This window comes from Salmo salar, chromosome ssa21 (genome assembly GCF_905237065.1).
Source record: "Salmo salar chromosome ssa21, Ssal_v3.1, whole genome shotgun sequence".
NCBI lineage: Eukaryota > Metazoa > Chordata > Actinopteri > Salmoniformes > Salmonidae > Salmo > Salmo salar.
In genome coordinates this window covers 12,867,388-12,883,931 of record NC_059462.1, presented here as the reverse complement: position 1 = coordinate 12,883,931, position 16,544 = coordinate 12,867,388, and the positions used below count along the sequence as shown (strand labels likewise).

At 39.9% G+C, this 16,544-nt stretch overlaps 1 protein-coding gene across 1 annotated transcript; it reads left to right on the top strand.

Annotated features, from left to right (window-relative positions):
• Positions 1-1,460: 1,460 nt before the first annotated feature.
• Positions 1,461-13,144, top strand: LOC106581838 (chondroitin sulfate synthase 2-like). The gene is made up of 4 exons (XM_014164244.2): positions 1,461-2,163; positions 3,725-4,289; positions 9,609-9,791; positions 10,559-13,144. The coding sequence occupies exons 1-4, from the start codon at positions 1,874-1,876 to the stop codon at positions 11,819-11,821; spliced, it is 2,301 nt and encodes a 766-aa protein (XP_014019719.2). The 5' UTR covers positions 1,461-1,873; the 3' UTR covers positions 11,822-13,144.
• Positions 13,145-16,544: the final 3,400 nt, after the last annotated feature.

Genomic DNA, 16,544 nt, shown 5'->3' with positions numbered 1-16,544 from the left:
GTTCTCCCATCTCCACAGAGGAACTATGGAGCTCTGTCAGAGTGACCATCGGGTTCTTGGTCACCTCCCTGACCAAGGCCCTTCTCACCTGATTGTTCCGTTTGGCCAGGCGGCCAGCTCTGAGAAGAATCTTGGTGGTTCCAAACCTTTTAATTTAAGAACGATGGAGGCCACTGTGTTCTTGGGGACCTTCAATGCTGCAGACATTTTTTGGTACCCTTCCCCAGATCTGTGCCCCGACACAATCCTGTCTCAGAGCTGTACAGACAATTCCTTCAACCTCATGGCTTGTTTTTTGCCGTGACATGAACTGTCAAGTGTGCACATGTACATGTCCAAACAATTGAATTTGCCACAGGTGGACGGACTCCAATCATGTTGTAGTGACATCTCAAGCAGTGGAGGCTGGTGGGAGGAGCTATGGGAGTACAGGCTCATTGTAATGGCTGGAATGGAATAGATAATAACGGAGTCAAACATGGGGTTTCCATATGTTTGATGTGTTTGATACGTTCCATTTATTCCATTCCAGCCATTACAATGAGCCCGTCCTCCTATAGCTCCTTCCACCAGCCTCTCAAAGACGATCCAAAATAAATAAGATGCACCTGAGCTCAATTTGGAGTGTCATAGCAAACTGCGAATACTTATCTAAATGAGATCTTTCTGTATTTATTTTTCAATAAGTCTGAAAAAATCTTTAAAAACATATATTACATTACATTACATTTAAGTCATTTAGCAGACGCTCTTATCCAGAGCGACTTACAAAATGGTGCATTCACCTTATGATATCCAGTGGAACAACCACTTTACAATAGTGCATCTAAATATTTTAAGGGGGGGGGTTAGAAGGATTACTTTATCCTATCCTAGGTATTCCTTAAAGAGGTGGGGTTTCAGGTGTCTCCGGAAGGTGGTGATTGACTCCGCTGTCCTGGCGTCGTGAGGGAGCTTGTTCCACCATTGGGGTGCCAGAGCAGCGAACAGTTTTGACTGGGCTGAGCGGGAACTGTGCTTCCTCAGAGGTAGGGGGGCCAGCAGGCCAGTGGTGGATGAACGCAGTGCCCTTGTTTGGGTGTAGGGCATGTTTTCACTTTGTCATTGTGAGGTATTGTGTGTAGACAGGTGTAAAAATATATATATATATTTTGAATTGAGGCTGTAACACAACAAAATGTGGAATAAGTCAAGGAGTATGAATACTTTCTGAAGGCACTGTATATTTATTTCTGTGACACCTGAGGCCCTACTTAAAACCAGGCCAAGGTTTCCAGGTCAAGTCAAAAACAACTTTTCTTCTTTTATGAACAGTCTTGGAGCGAAATATTTGATTTATTTCACACATTAACCATGTATCATGACTTTATAGTAAAAATATATGTTTGGTCTTAACCCGCAAATCTGGACTTGTGGTTGATTGAATCTGACTCTAGGTTGCCCTCTAGTGTGACAACACGCCTCTAATAGGCTTTTCAGCTGAAGAGAGGATTTTCTTTTCTATAGCTCTTTATTTAAACCAACATTTATGTAGGCCGCAGTATTGTCATCTATTTAGCCATGGGCGAGGTTGATGGGTTTTATTTAACAAATTATGTGATTCAGTAGCATATTGAAAGGGTCCTGGAAACGCCTGCGCTTATGCATTTCTGACGGTTGTGTTTCATATGGGTGGAGCTAGAGACCATTGACACGTAAGAATCCTGCTTTAATTTTAAGGAAGAGGCTACATAGACCTACATCTTTTTAGTAGCGAAGGATGGTATTTTTAAATATAGTCAGCTACTAATATTTTGTATTTGGTTTGATGTACATAATTATCCAAAGCGACTAAATTAGGCTGTAGAAAGGGCCTACATAGTCAACGTTGAGAATGAGATTCTCAATGTTTATTTCTCTGCTGAGGCCGATCGGGCCGGTTATTATCGGTATTTCTTTGGGATTTACCTTAAGTTTACTTAGTGTGAATTGGGTGGAGGAGTCTTGTTCCCTCAACGGGAAAGCGAGTGAAGAAATAAGTTTGTCCCAAGATGGGAATTCAAAAGGAGCAAGGAGACCCAATTCGATATCGACGGTCAAAGATGGGGACGCCGAGGAAGATTTTGAGCCAAGAATAGTGCCATATAAACCAGTCCAACAAAGCAAACCAAATAAACTTTTTCGGTAAGGATTTAAAAAATCATGGTTGAAACCGGAATATGTGAAATGTATTATTATAAACATGCTACAACAGTGTAGCCTAGATCTTGTTTTTCCAGTTGACTGTGATGTCTGTGCCATTATTGCCCCCGATATCTTCAGAATGGATATTAGGCTATGTTGCCTGTTTTTCCCAGGAAACTCGTTACAATGTTGCCAATTGTCCTTCAGCAGTATGTGAGCCTGGGTTAATTAGGCATGGTTGTTTCCCCATCTTTCTTTATCAGTTTTTCAATTGGTTTGCAGTGTCTTTAACTCCTACACCTATCAGATGTCAAGCACACTTAAACAACATCAGATAGCAATTTATGAACAATATGCTTTTTTTTATGTAGGCAATTAGCACAATGACGTGTAACATTACATTGGAAATCAGTCAGTATTGGAGTAGGCTGTTATTGTGCCCACAAAAACAAAAATATCTTTGAAAGGCCAACATTCCTGAAAGGTTTGCACGAATTTTACATCCTTCACCTTATCTGTGGCATTCAGTCTCCAGCTACCAGAGTACATACAGTATTTTTGGCCATAACAAATTATTAAGTTTATTTGATCTGGTCAACCTACTGTATGTGGAAGAATATTCTGAGAATGGCTTGCGTTGAACATTGTACCATGTGCTTGACTAACCCTGTGTAGCAAGCACAGCCAAATTGTTGTGGTGTATTACCCTCGACCTATAATTTATTTTCAGCAGTATTTGTGCAAATAATGATGGCTTAGGAGTAACTATAACTATACAATGTTATTGTAGTGGATTCTATCTTTGGCTACAGCTTGAATAGACCCATATCTACTAGCTCAGCCTGTAACATGAAGAACTGCCTAAATGTTATTAGACAAAATATGCAAGGATGTTTTCTCATCATGACCTTCACAACAGTGTCTGTGTAACATTATTTGGTTTGATCTGAATAAAAAATAAAAAAAACATAAAAACAGGTATTTTTTGTTTTCATTCATTTCATGGGGTTTCTAGGAAATTTTGCCCCTACTCCTCATGGACAGCTAGCCAGTAAAAGAGATGTACTGGGTAGATGTGTTTGTGTATTTCCCTTATCACACAGACGGGTTGCTCCGTTGCATGAGATAGAGCTTTGAGCTGCTGGGCTGGGCCCCCACTCTGGTACGCACTCTTAAATCTTGGACTCTGTCCAATGACCAGGTATCAAAGACAGACAATCCTTAATCATATCCCAGAAGAACACTGGAAATTGACTTCAATTAACCATAGCAAAAACAATTACTGATGGGCTTATCTACTGTGTGAATGATTGCAAGTGTTGAGTGTAAGAACATGCATGAAAGGGTTGCTTTCGCATGATGAACGAAGACTTTAAAAGTTCAATCTTACATAATTGAAATGCTGAGCTGCAATTGAAGTACTAGTATCTTTGCAGTACTATGTATAAGTATATGGACAATAACTCTGTATATTATGTTTTTGTATACTTGTTTCTCTAGCTTTAACTTTTCACATTGAACATAGCACAAATCACTTCATGAGAATGTATATGTTTTCCAGGGCTAAGTACATCAGTACAGAGCTGGGGATCCGGGAGCGCCTCTTCGTAGGGATCCTGACGTCCAAAAGCACCATCAACACATTGGGAGTGGCCGTGAACCGCACCATCAGCCACCACCTGGACACTGTGGTCTTCTTCACCGGCATGCGCAACCGCAAAGTGCCCCACGGCATGTTCTTGGTCACCCACGGGGACGAGAGGCTCATATGGAACATGTTCCAGACCATCAAGTACATCTTGGAGCACAATATCCATGAGTATGACTGGTTCTATCTGGCCCAGGACGACACCTACACAGAGGCAGACCGGATCAAACAGCTGGTGGCTCACCTGAGCATGGACCGGGAGCTATACATGGGCAGCCCTGAGGAGTTTATAGGTGGGGAGATGGAGGGGAGGTACTGCTACGGTGGGTTCGGATACATTCTGTCCCGTGCCCTGTTACTCCGGCTCAAACCCTTCCTGGAGAACTGTAGGAATGACATCCTGAGTGCCAGGCCTGATGAGTGGCTGGGCAGATGCATCATTGATTATGCCAACACCAACTGTGTGGATGAGCATGAGGTAGGCTTTGTATTATGGTCTTGCACAATTAAGTTCCATGGCGAGAGTTCTGTTGTATGGGTTTATGATTCCTTTGTCCAAGAGATTAGGCCTAGTCCTAGACTAAGATGCATTCTTAATAGAGATTCTCTATTCAAAGTGTTTTTTAGTCCATGACTAGGCTTAATCTGTGTCCGAGAAAGCAGCCCCAAGTGTTTGTCAGGAAGTGAATGTTTCTTGTGTCAACATACCAGACCTGGGTTGAATACATATGTTAAATACTTGAGCGGCACTTGATTTAGTTCGTCCAGTACAATAGAACAAACGGAATAATCACAACAGTGGACATTTAAGTATTTTGCATATGCATTTGGCTCAGATGTGCTCTGAATTGAAACCCGAAGTCAATTGTCTTTCACTGGCATCTCCCCCAAAAAAGATGAAAGAGAGCCTGACTTTATGAGGCCTCATAAACTTTACACTGCCTCCGAACATGTAACTCAATCCGTTAGTGTAATAGGCTGGTTCCTGCTCAGTGAAAGCTTGAGACACACACACACACACACACACACACACACACACACACACACACACACAATATAGTAAACATTGAAGACGGTATACTACAACATCAACATAAGATCCATCTTTCAAGATCCACCAGCCTCATGTTCAAACACTTTATTTCCAAACCACATTTGTCTTGAAATAAATAAATACAAATTATAATAGTGATATCTATAGAATAAGGCATGTTGCACCATAGTAGTGCTATAACATAATTATAACATCCATCGGTGTTTTAACACTGCATTTTCTATAGAGACAGAGAGTTGTCTGGCTGGCTGTCTTTCTCTTCACACTGTGGCCCCTGGTGGTACTTGTCCTCTCTGCTGTGAAAGGGAGCTTTGCTTCTCCTGTTCTGCACTGACAGTCAGTGCCCCAGTGGAGCCCTGTCACAGTCACACCGCTTGTCCAAGTGACAGTTTAAAGACTGCGTACCTTTAAACTAACTACACTGATTTCATTTATTTGTATATGTTACCCCTTTTGGCTCATAGTGTGGCCCTTTCACATTACACCTGCATTTGTTCCAACAATACACCATTCTATAACAATACTATTTTAGAACCTTTTTACATAATGAGTAGTTAATTCAAGACAGTTTGAGTGTGCCTAAAACTTTTTCTGTGGTATGTTAACTTCTATACCATTTTCTCTCCTGTGGGTCTGGCATTTGAGCAGGAAAACATGTTGTTTGAGAGTCTGTAAGGAACAGAAACAGAGGGCCTGTTTCACTGCTGCATGGTTGGTCATCATGCCTCAGGGCCAGCACAACTCCAGCAGGGACCGACCTATCTATGAAGGGAGAAGTAGGGGAAAGGTCAGAAGAAAAAACACGGGAGAGTGTTATTTGGAAGTGTGACTCACATTCCGAAGAACTGCGTTTGTAACACTCGTAGAGCACATAAAAAAAAAGGTTACTCAGTTATGTGTAGCAGTGCCATATTCTTTAGATCTTTGCAATTCTTGAGATGTTTAGTTAACACATTTTCCGCTCCGATGGTCGGTGACCTCTGCTCATGTGACTTAATTCTCTGTTCTTTTAATAGCTTGATCAGATCGGATTCACTTTTTCTTCCGACCCCTTCCTAATTGGTTAACTTCTTAAGGTGCGTACTGTGTTTATCCTAAATAGTCGTCGCTTTAGATTAAGTGGAGTCTTATTACTTATTATGGTCATTTAGGGGTTATTCGTACACTGATTCCTCTTAAGTTGTTGACTCCATATCCTATGAAGCCATTTCAAATATTATTTTTTTTAATAAGGGCATGTCCTGGTTAAAGGACCCATGAGAACCAACATGTAAAGTTCATAGACGTCCATGTCAAATCTGGTGTCGGCTAAGTCTATACATATATTTTTTAATTAAGGCATATTCTTTTTTTCAACCATTTTCTATCCTAAATATTAGGAACAGGCAAGGATTTTGATTTCTGGTCAAACAGATGGAAAAGGGATCTTTGAAAAAATCTACCAGATATATTCTTAAATGATTAGAAATACAGCGGGGTCCAAAATTATTGACACCCTTGATAAAGGTTAGAAAAAATGACTGTATAAAAGAAATAATTCAAATACTGAGCTGTATTGTATGCTAAACAAATTGGGAAATTATATTATTTTATACTAATACAATTGCTCAGAGAAAGGTTTTGTTTAAAAACATATACTTTTTTATCAAAAAGGTAGGGGTCAAGATTCACACCCTTGTTTTCAATACCTCACCTTGCGAAGATAACGACACAGCCTTTTTCTAAAATCCTTCCAGATACTTGATATCCTTCATCTGTGCACTCTACAATTATGTCGTATACTGATTGAGAGGATCAGGTCTGTCTGTCTAGCAGCACAGCCAATGTGCCCGTATAGTGTGAGCACTGGGAGTCTAGGCTACATTATTTTAGCTCCCCACTCATGCTGCATAGAAGTTAACACACTTGAATAATGCAATATGTAGAAACGCATTTACTATTCGCAAAACAATGTCCATGCAGGCTAGAACACTTTACAATGAAAGAAGATACCAGTAGCTTCCAGCTTTTTTAGGCTAACTTTCCTTGCTAGCTTACAGCAGAAGTGAACATCAATTCACTACCCTAGTACTTTGTTTATGGTAATGCGAGCCATAATCAAAATATGCTGATTTCAAAGCTGATTGACACCAAACACTTTTAATTCAGTTAATCGTTTCTCCCTCACGTCTAAAGATGGCCTACTTTTGTCTGTGTCACATCCGTCCCCTCACCGATCTCAACTGACTGTGGGAATGTTCCTTGTGAATGACGTCATTACTAGGTCTTTCAGAGAGAGAGAGAGGGCACTTTTTATAAAGTAATACATTTCTACTTCTATGCAAATGTCGTTAATCAGTACAATAAAATAAGTCCCAAATGGAAGGGAAACAGATTGTTTGTTTGTAATCTATAGCCCCGTGAAATCAGTGCAAACAAGCTCAAAAACTCAATGCATACACACACTCCTATTGAATATGCATTCATCTGTATTGTGAACAGGCCTAGGCTACATCTTGATTCACCCAGTTTATCAATAGAGATTTACCATTCAAATAAATGATTACCGTTATGTTATTATGTAGTTAGATTGGTCAAAATAAAGTCAAATTAATAGTTTTAATGTATAATTGATTCATTAATGCAGACATGGCAATCTCAGATTATTTTACATATTTCAAATGTAATGATATTGAACTCAAAAGATGCCTAACGATTGAACAGAGCAGTAGCTGATTTTATTTGTCTGGAACATGTGCCATTCTGTGACTTTGGCTAATTTGCCTTTTTTTGACGTGGTATTGTTTTGGTATCAAGTATCATGATGGTAAAGAGTAAGTCAAAATTCTGGTATCGTGACAACACTATTTTGTTACGTGAAATGAGAATGCATGAGCAGAAAAGAACCCCACACCTACTGTAAAATATGGTGGTGGATCTTTGCTGTTATGGGGGTATTTTGCTTCCACTGGTCCTGGGGCCCTTGCTAAGGTTAAAACATTAAAAAAAAAACTGGCCTCCCGAGTGGCGCAGCGGTCTAAGGTACTGCATCGCAGTGTTGGAGTCCCATAGGGCGGTGCACAATTGGCCCAGCGTCGTCTGGGTTAGGGGAGGGTTTGGCTGGGGGGGGGCTTTACTTGTCTCATCAAACTCTAGCGACTCCTTGTGGGGGGGGCCGGGCGCCAGCAGGCTGACTTCAGTCGTCAGTTGAATAGTGTGTACTCCGACACATTGGTGCAGCTGGCTTCCGGGTTAAGCGAGTGGTTGTTAAGAAGCTTGGTGGGTCTTGTTTCATAGGATGTATGACTCGACCTTTGCCTCTCCTGAGCCCGTTGGGGAGTCGCAGTGATGAGACAAGATCGTAATCACGAAATGTGGGAGATAAAGGGGGTTAAAATTATTAAAATGTTCTTTCCCATTTAGTTTAATTTGATTCAAAACCAAACATAGCGTCCACTCCCCCAATGAAGGCTGTTTTTTTTTGTTTTTTTGTCCTGCCCAATGCATTCGCCAAGTAGCAGCCTATGAAAAAAGGATTTGGCTCGTGAGACTGTTTTGAAATAAATATGAATCCCCAAAGCATTACTAAAAGATCAAGTTTGGGAGCAGCAAAAGAGTGAGCAGACATCACCTTTTGATCATTATTTCAGCCAGCTCCCATTATTATTTTGATTGTGCGGTAAACCCCCTCCATGTACATGTGTCTATATGCCCATCAGAAACAAGAGATGAGATGATGCCGGTGACCCTCGTATTTAGAAACATTTACGTTATTTTCCTGTAACAATTGCTTGTTTTCCATTTCATTTGATTAAACCCTAAACTTTTTTAGAATGATTCACCATCCTTGGCTTTATGGTTGAGAACATCCATGGCTCACATGCAATGCAATTTAGAAACTGTCTGCTATTCCTGGAGAAGTGCAAATGCGATCTGTGTGATCCTTCCATGATTTTTCTAAAACATTATATTTAGGAGCAGTAGCCTATAACGGAGTGGACATTCCCCCTTTCTCTTTATATTGGCTCCTGTGAAAAGTTTGGATGTGTGTAAAACCTACCATAGTCTACAATGTCTGGTGTATGTACTATATTTCAACATAGCCTATTTAAAACAAGTTGTTTAGTTTTGATTATAATTTGTTATTTTTTTTCAGCTCTATCAATAGTGACTTTAATCTATATACAGCGTTTGGCATGTCCATGGCTCAGACATGGCAGAAATAATGCAATTTACAGTAGGCCTAGCCCCTATATCGGTGTGAATGCTATGTTAAACAATGTTGAACTCTTGCAATTACATAGAACAATGTGGACTGCAAACATGTTCAAGATATTTAGCAAAGATAGGATAGGCCTACATTTAAAAAAAATTCTGTAGGCTATCTAACAAACTAGGCTATAACGGACTAACATTCAAATTGGAGTTGATGACAATGCAAGACATAAAAGACTGGAAATATATACAACTTGAAGCAACCACATATTTAGCCCTGGAGCATGTTCTGATTGGCCTCAACACACCTACATCTTATTTATTCATCAAAACCCAGCCTTTTCTCGCCACCGCCAGCTACTGCGCCCATTTCCAACTGAAAATAGCTCAAATATTTCTGACACACCCCTAGACCTTTAGTGCTACCGCCAGCACTAAGATTTACATTGCATTAGGTTTGTTGAAATACAGCCCTAAAATGTATAACTCAGTCTTTTTGTTTTCACCCAATTCCCACTTTGCTAAATGTATGTCGATCTTTGTTTTCAGGGGCTGCAGTACTACCATTACGAGATGGGAAAGAACTCAGATCCGAGTAAGGAGTACAATATGCAGTTTAAAAATGCCTTGACTGTCCACCCGGTGTCTGACCCTGAGCAGATGTACAGACTACACAAGCACTTCACTGAGATCGAACTGCAGAGGACATACGATGAGATTGAGAAGCTGCAGGTAAAACCAGTCTAAACCTGAACACCACAAAACATCTTCTGTTCAGTGAACACTGACTGTAGTCTGTCTCCCTGTCCGTTTTAGTTGAACATCAAGCGCTGAAGGCTTATTTATTTCAGTACAATGTTTGTTTTGTGAATGACTCAGCGGTCTTGGTTGAACATAAGCAGCTTTTAATTGTAGCCATACAATATCACTGAGTACGGTTACATGCACACAATTATTGTGATAATAGAATATTGTGAATAGTCAGATTAATATAATAGTTTGATTTTAATCATTTACATGCTTTGCAAGAATAACTATTTCTCTAATAATCCTGTTTACAAGGGCACATCTGAAATCATTTGATAAAATGCAGAAAATCACCAATCAAAATCAAGCGACCATGTTCATTTTGTGAAGCCTATTTGATTCCGAGTTTGGATATATATCGTTTGTATGTGAAAACTATTTCTAAGATGCATACTTTCAGTTTTTCCGAACTCACTTCACTCGCGTGAAAGAAGGAAGCTTGCATTGTTTATGCACATGCACAGATCAAATACACAGCTGTAACCCAGGTGTTTTAATCGGTGTATGCTTACTTCGATTATGACCTTACGCCGATTAGGATAAGCAGAGTAAGGTGTTTACATGACTAATGCCATACTCGGCCTATTGCCATAATCAGTTTAATATCAGGTTATTAGTGTGCATGTAAACATACTCACTGTCAGCTTTTGACTTTACAGAGGTATTTTATTTCTTTACATCTGTATCCACAGGCAGAGATAAAGAATGTGAGTGAAGTGGCTTATGATGGCAACCGGAGCGCCCAGTGGCCCATTGGGATCAATCCTCCCTTTGAGCCCAAGTCTCGCTTCGAGGTCCTTCGATGGGACTACTTCACAGAGGAACAAGTGTACTCGTGCATCGACGGCTTCCCCAAGTGTGAACTGCGCGGTATTGATCGTTTGGACGTGGACGATGTCATCGAGATAGCTATGGGGGAGCTGAACAAGAAATACAAGCCTGTCCTCCACTTGAAGAAGCAGCAGCTGATCAACGGCTACCGGCGCTTCGACCCCACTCGGGGCATGGAGTACACCCTGGACCTGCAGCTGGAGGTAGTCAACCAGAAAGGCCACAGTCGCTCCATCACCAAGAGGGTCCACCTGGTGCGTCCCCTGAGTCGCATCGAGATCATCCCCATGCCTTATGTCACAGAGGCCACCAGAGTTCACATTATCTTACCGCTGAACGTTCAGGATCGAGATTACGTCAACCATTTTCTTGAAGTGTTTGCCGCAAATTCGTTTGAGACCAGTGAAAACGCCATCTTGACTTTCCTGTTCATCTACGACCCATTCGAGGCAAGGCAGGTCAACCAGAATGACATCTTCGCCAGTGTTAAAACCCAGATCAATGCCTATGAGCGCAAGTATCCAACAGTGAAGATCCCGTGGATAAGTGTCAAGACCGAAACCCCCTCTCAAATCAAATTCATGGACATCATCTCGAAGAAGCACCCAGTAGACACTCTGTTCTTCATCACTAACGTCAACACCAACGTCAACTCAGAGTTCCTCAACCGTTGCCGCATGAACTCCATCAACAACTGGCAGGTGTTCTTCCCAATCCACTTCCAGGACTACAACCCAGACATTGCCTTCCACAACCAGGAGCCCCCACCCGCAGTAGACCTGGTCAAGGATGCCGGACACTTTGACCGCAGTTCGTTCGAGGAGGCGTGCTTCTACAACACTGACTACATGGCGACGCGCACACGCATGGCCTCCGACGTGCAGGAGAACGAGGAGATCCTGGAGACCTTGGATATCTACGATATGTTTGTCAGGTACTCAACCCTGCATGTGTTCAGGGCTGTGGAGCCAGCCTTGCACCAGAAGTACCGCTACCAGGCCTGTAACCCTCGGCTAAGTGAGGACATCTACCACAGGTGTGTCCAAAGCAACCTGGATGGCCTGGGAGCCCGTTCCCAGCTCGCCATGCTGTTATTTGAACAAGAGCAAGGAAATAGCACTTGATCACACCCCCCTTAGAAACTTCACCTAGAATGTGTGTGTGATTGGGTGTATGTGATCGTGTGTATGCATGTTTGTATGTTTGCGTGCGTGTGATTGTGTGTCTGTTTTAAAACTAATGCAGTACATTCCTAAAATATTTTTTTTTTTACTGAATACAAAAAACTATGCTGGAACCAAATGGGTTTGTTTTGAACATTGAAAGTATTTTAAACCTTTGATTTGGTGATCATGCAGGGATGCCTATATCAATATTTTTTTATATATTAGAACAGTTCTACATACATTTGATGTTGCTCTCTAGGGTATGGCTTTAAACCTGCATAGCTTTAGATACTTGGTCCTTTGCAGTTTAGTAATCACTACTAAAGCACATCTCAATATGTGTGCCTTTTAATGTCTGTCGGTCCTCTTGTATTTTCATGTCCATTGTCATATCAAGCAAAATAAGTAGATTTACATGTATACATTTATCAATATTTGAGGCCTCATATTTCCACACTACACATTTCATATTTTAATGTGTAAGCTGGCATCTGAAATATAGATTCACTCTACTCAAAGATGTTAAACGGAAGAAAGCTTTATGGCACTGACGTAATCAGATGCAGCATGAGATTACTGTTAAACTAAGAGGATTGGACAGTATGTGTCGGTACTGTAGGTCCCCATAGGTGAGGTAGAAAACTGGCCTGTAGGGTCTGTTTAGGAGGTTGCGGCATTACACATTCTTAAAAAAAAGAAAGCATACGATTGTCTGTTATTTAGAATAGGAAATCATGTCTTTATCTGTTATATTTCTATCTGCAACACTGAACATTTCACCCCTCTGAATACACAGTTAGATACTGTTTATTTCTCTGACCATATTGCTGGAGAGTCCTTGAAAATAACTGAGAAGCCAACTTTGTGACTGGACTAGTTCACATAAGTTGCTGGTTTCAGCATGTTACACACTAAAATGTAATCTCAATATATTAAAGTAGCAAATTGAAATCAGTTGAATTTAAGAATGTAGTTATTGAGGGCAATCAGGATTGTGGTATGTAATGTATACGTTGGTAGTCAACGTTGTAACATGAATGTTATTACATTTCTATTGCATCAGAATATACCTGAAGATATACAGTTGAAGTCGGAAGTTTACATACACCTTAGCCAAATACATTTAAACTCAGTTTTTCACAATTCCTGACATTTAATCCTAGTAAAAAATTCCCAGTCTTAGGTCAGTTAGGGTTACCACTTTATTTTAATAATGTGAAATGTCAGAATAATAGTAGAGAATTATTTATTTCAGCTTTTATTTCTTTCATCACATTCCCAGTGGGTCAGAAGTTTACATACATTCAATTAGTATTTGGTAGCATTGCCTATAAATTGTTTAACTTGGGTCAAACGTTTCAGGTAGCCTTCCACAAGCTTCCCACAATAAGTTGGGTGAATTTTGGCCCATTCCTCCTTACAGAGCTGGTGTAACTGAGTCAGGTTTGTAGGCCTCCTTGCTCGCACACACTTTTTCAGCTCTGCCCGGAATTTTTTTATAGGGTTGAGGTCAAGGCTTTGTGATGGCCACTCCAATACCTTGACTTTGTTGTCCTTAAGCTATTTTGCCACAACTTTGTAAGTATGCTTGGGGTCATTGTCCATTTGGAAGACCCATTTGCGACCAAGCTTTAACTTCCTGACTGATGTCTTGAGATGTTGCTTCAATATATCCACATAATTTTCTTTGCTCATGATGCACTCTATTTTGTGAAGTGCACCAGACCCTCCTGCAGCAAAGCACCCCCACAACATGCTTCACGGTTGGGATGGTGTTCTTTGGCTTGCAAGCCTCCCCATTTTTTCTCCAAACATAATGATGGTCATTATGGCCAAACAGTTCTATTTTTGTTTAATCGGACCAGAGGACATTTCTCCAAAAAGTACAATCTTTGTCCCCATGTGCAGTTGCAAACCGTAGTCTGGTGGTTGTATGGCAGTTTTGGAGCACAACCAGACTTGTGGAGGTCTACAAATATTTGAGGTCTTGGCTGATTTCTTTTGATTTTCCCATGATGTCAAGCAAAGATGCACTGAGTTTGAAGGTAGGCCTTGAAATACATCCACAGGCACACCTCCAATTGACTCAAATTATGTCAATTAGCCTGTCAGAAGCTTCTAAAGCCATGACATCATTTTCTGGGATTTTACAAGCTGTTTAAAGGCACAGTCAACTTAGTGTATGTAAACTTCTGACCCACTGGAATTGTGATACAGTGAATTATAAGTGAAATAATCTGCCTGTAAACAATTGCATGCGCAAATTAGATGTCCTAGCCAACTTGCCAAAACTATAGTTTGTTAAGAAATTTGTGGAGCGGCTGTAAAATGAGTTTTAATGACTCCAACCTAAGTTGTATGTAAACTTCCGACTTCAACTGTACATCGTTTGAAATCCCATTGATATTGACATTTCCCTGCAGCATTTCTGCCAAGTTATAATAATAATCACAATTATTATTATAATTATTGTATATATACATTTACATGGTACCACATTGTAGCCCTCAAAATGTAATAGTTGGCATCAAGCAAATAGCTGTACACTGCAATTTCCACTCAGTATTGTGCAAACAGAGGCCTTTTGAGTGGGTGCAGCAGGTACCAGTAACCTGAGAAGTAAAATATGTGCAATACTGTATAGATTATATATATATATATATATATATATATATAAACAAATTATAACTGTCCATTCAAGGACAGGGATTTTATTTGTTTGACATGTGTTGCAAATTGAGAATATGTTCTAAAATGATATTTATAAAGCTTATACCAAGCCAATATCCTTTGTAACACTGAATGTGACATGGCCTAGATTAAAGGTAGACAGTGAAATGACGTTGCAACGAGCAGCAGCGCAGATGTTGTGATGAGACGCAAGACTTTGTTCTCACACAGTATCTGCGCATGTGTATGGGTTCGTACGGAACCGAAATTGCTGAGGAGTTTAGCCTCGCCCTTCAACGCTCTTATTTGTTGCGGAAATTGACCCACTATATTGTTGACTTTGTGCACCTATGTCCTTTCGCTGAGTCTACAGTACCTTTTAAGACTTAACTGACATTACTGTTTTGTGTATACAGTAATACACTACATTTTTAAGATTTGTATTGTATTATACTGAAAGAAACACTATGGACACTGAATCTATCATGAAATAAATGCATACTAAAAAGAAAATCTAGATTTCACATGTACAGTGCCTTCAGAAAGTATTCACACCCTTTTACTTTTGTGTAACTGATCTACACACAATACCCCATAATGTCAACGTGGAATTTGGTTTGTAGAACATTTTAGAAAGGAATAAAAAATGAAAAGTCAATAAGTATTCAACCCCTTTGTTATGGCAAGCCTAAATAAGTTCAGGAGTAAAAATGTGCTTAACGAATCACATAAGTTGCATGGACTCATTCTGTGTGCAATAATAGTGTTTAACATATTTTTTTAATGCTACCTCATCTCTGTACCCCATAATTATATGTAACTTCCCTCAGTCGAGTAGTGAATTTTAAACACAGATTCAACCACAAAGATGTGGGAGGTTTTCCAATGCCTCGCTAATTACACTTTGGATGGTGTATAAATATAGCCAGTCACTCGAAAGATACAGCCGTTCTTCCTAACTCAGTTGCTGGAGAGGAAGGAAACTGCTAAGGGATTTAACCATGAAGCCAATGGTGACTTTAAAATGGCTGTGATAGGAAAAAACTGAGGATGGACCAACAATGTAGTTACTCCAGAATATTAGCCTAATTGAGTGAAAATGAACCCTGTACAGAAAAAAACTATTCCAAAACAGGCATCCGGTTTGTAATAAGGCACTAAAGTAATACTGCAAAAAATGTGGCAAAGCAATTCACTTTTTGTCCTGAATACAAAGTGTTATGTTTGGGGCAATTGCATTAAAACACATTACTGAGTACCACCATCCATATTTTCAAGCATAGTGGTAGCTGCATCATGTTATGGGTATGCTTGTAATTGTTAAGGACTGGGGAGTTTTTCTGGATAAAAAAGAAACAGAATGGAGCTAAGTACAGGCAAAATTCTAGAGGAAAACCTGGTTCAGTCTGCTTTCCACCAGACACAGGACAATAACCTAAAACACAAGGCCAAATTTACACTGGAGTTGCTTACCAAGAAGACAGGGTATGTTCCTTAGTTGCCGAGTTACAGTTTATTTACTTAGACAACCAAAAAAAGTAGATTTAACAATGAAAATTGTTGTCTAGCAATGATTAACAACCAATTTGACAGATCTTGAAGAATTTTGAAAAGAATAATGGAAAGATGTTGCAAAATCCAGGTGTGGAAAGCTCTTAGAGATTTATCCAGAAAGACTCACAGCTGTAATCACTGCCAAAGGCGCTTCTATAAAGTATTGACTCAGGGGTGTAAATACTAATGTAATTGAGATATTTCTGTATTTCATTTCAAATAAATTATTCAATTTTGAATTCAGTCTAACACAAGAAAATGTGGAATAATTTAAGGGGTATGAATACTTTCTGAAAGCACCGTATATGATTTTCTAAGAGGTTTTGTAATTGCATCCACAAATGCTTGATATGCATGTCTATTTTGCTAGAGAACATTTGAGATTATAATACATTATGCAAATTCAGAATGATGAAGCTCAAATAGAGATTTCCATTGTTTCCCTTGTATCTGATAT

What these genes read in the sequence shown, in the direction of transcription:
- LOC106581838 (XM_014164244.2), top strand. Translation starts at nt 1,874, where the DNA reads ATGAGATTCTCAATGTTTATTTCTCTGCTGAGGCCGATCGGGCCGGTT. An exon ending in AAACCAAATAAACTTTTTCG is followed by an intron (nt 2,164 to 3,724) that starts GTAAGGATTTAA and finishes TATGTTTTCCAG; the next exon opens with GGCTAAGTACATCAGTACAG. An exon ending in ACTGTGTGGATGAGCATGAG is followed by an intron (nt 4,290 to 9,608) that starts GTAGGCTTTGTA and finishes CTTTGTTTTCAG; the next exon opens with GGGCTGCAGTACTACCATTA.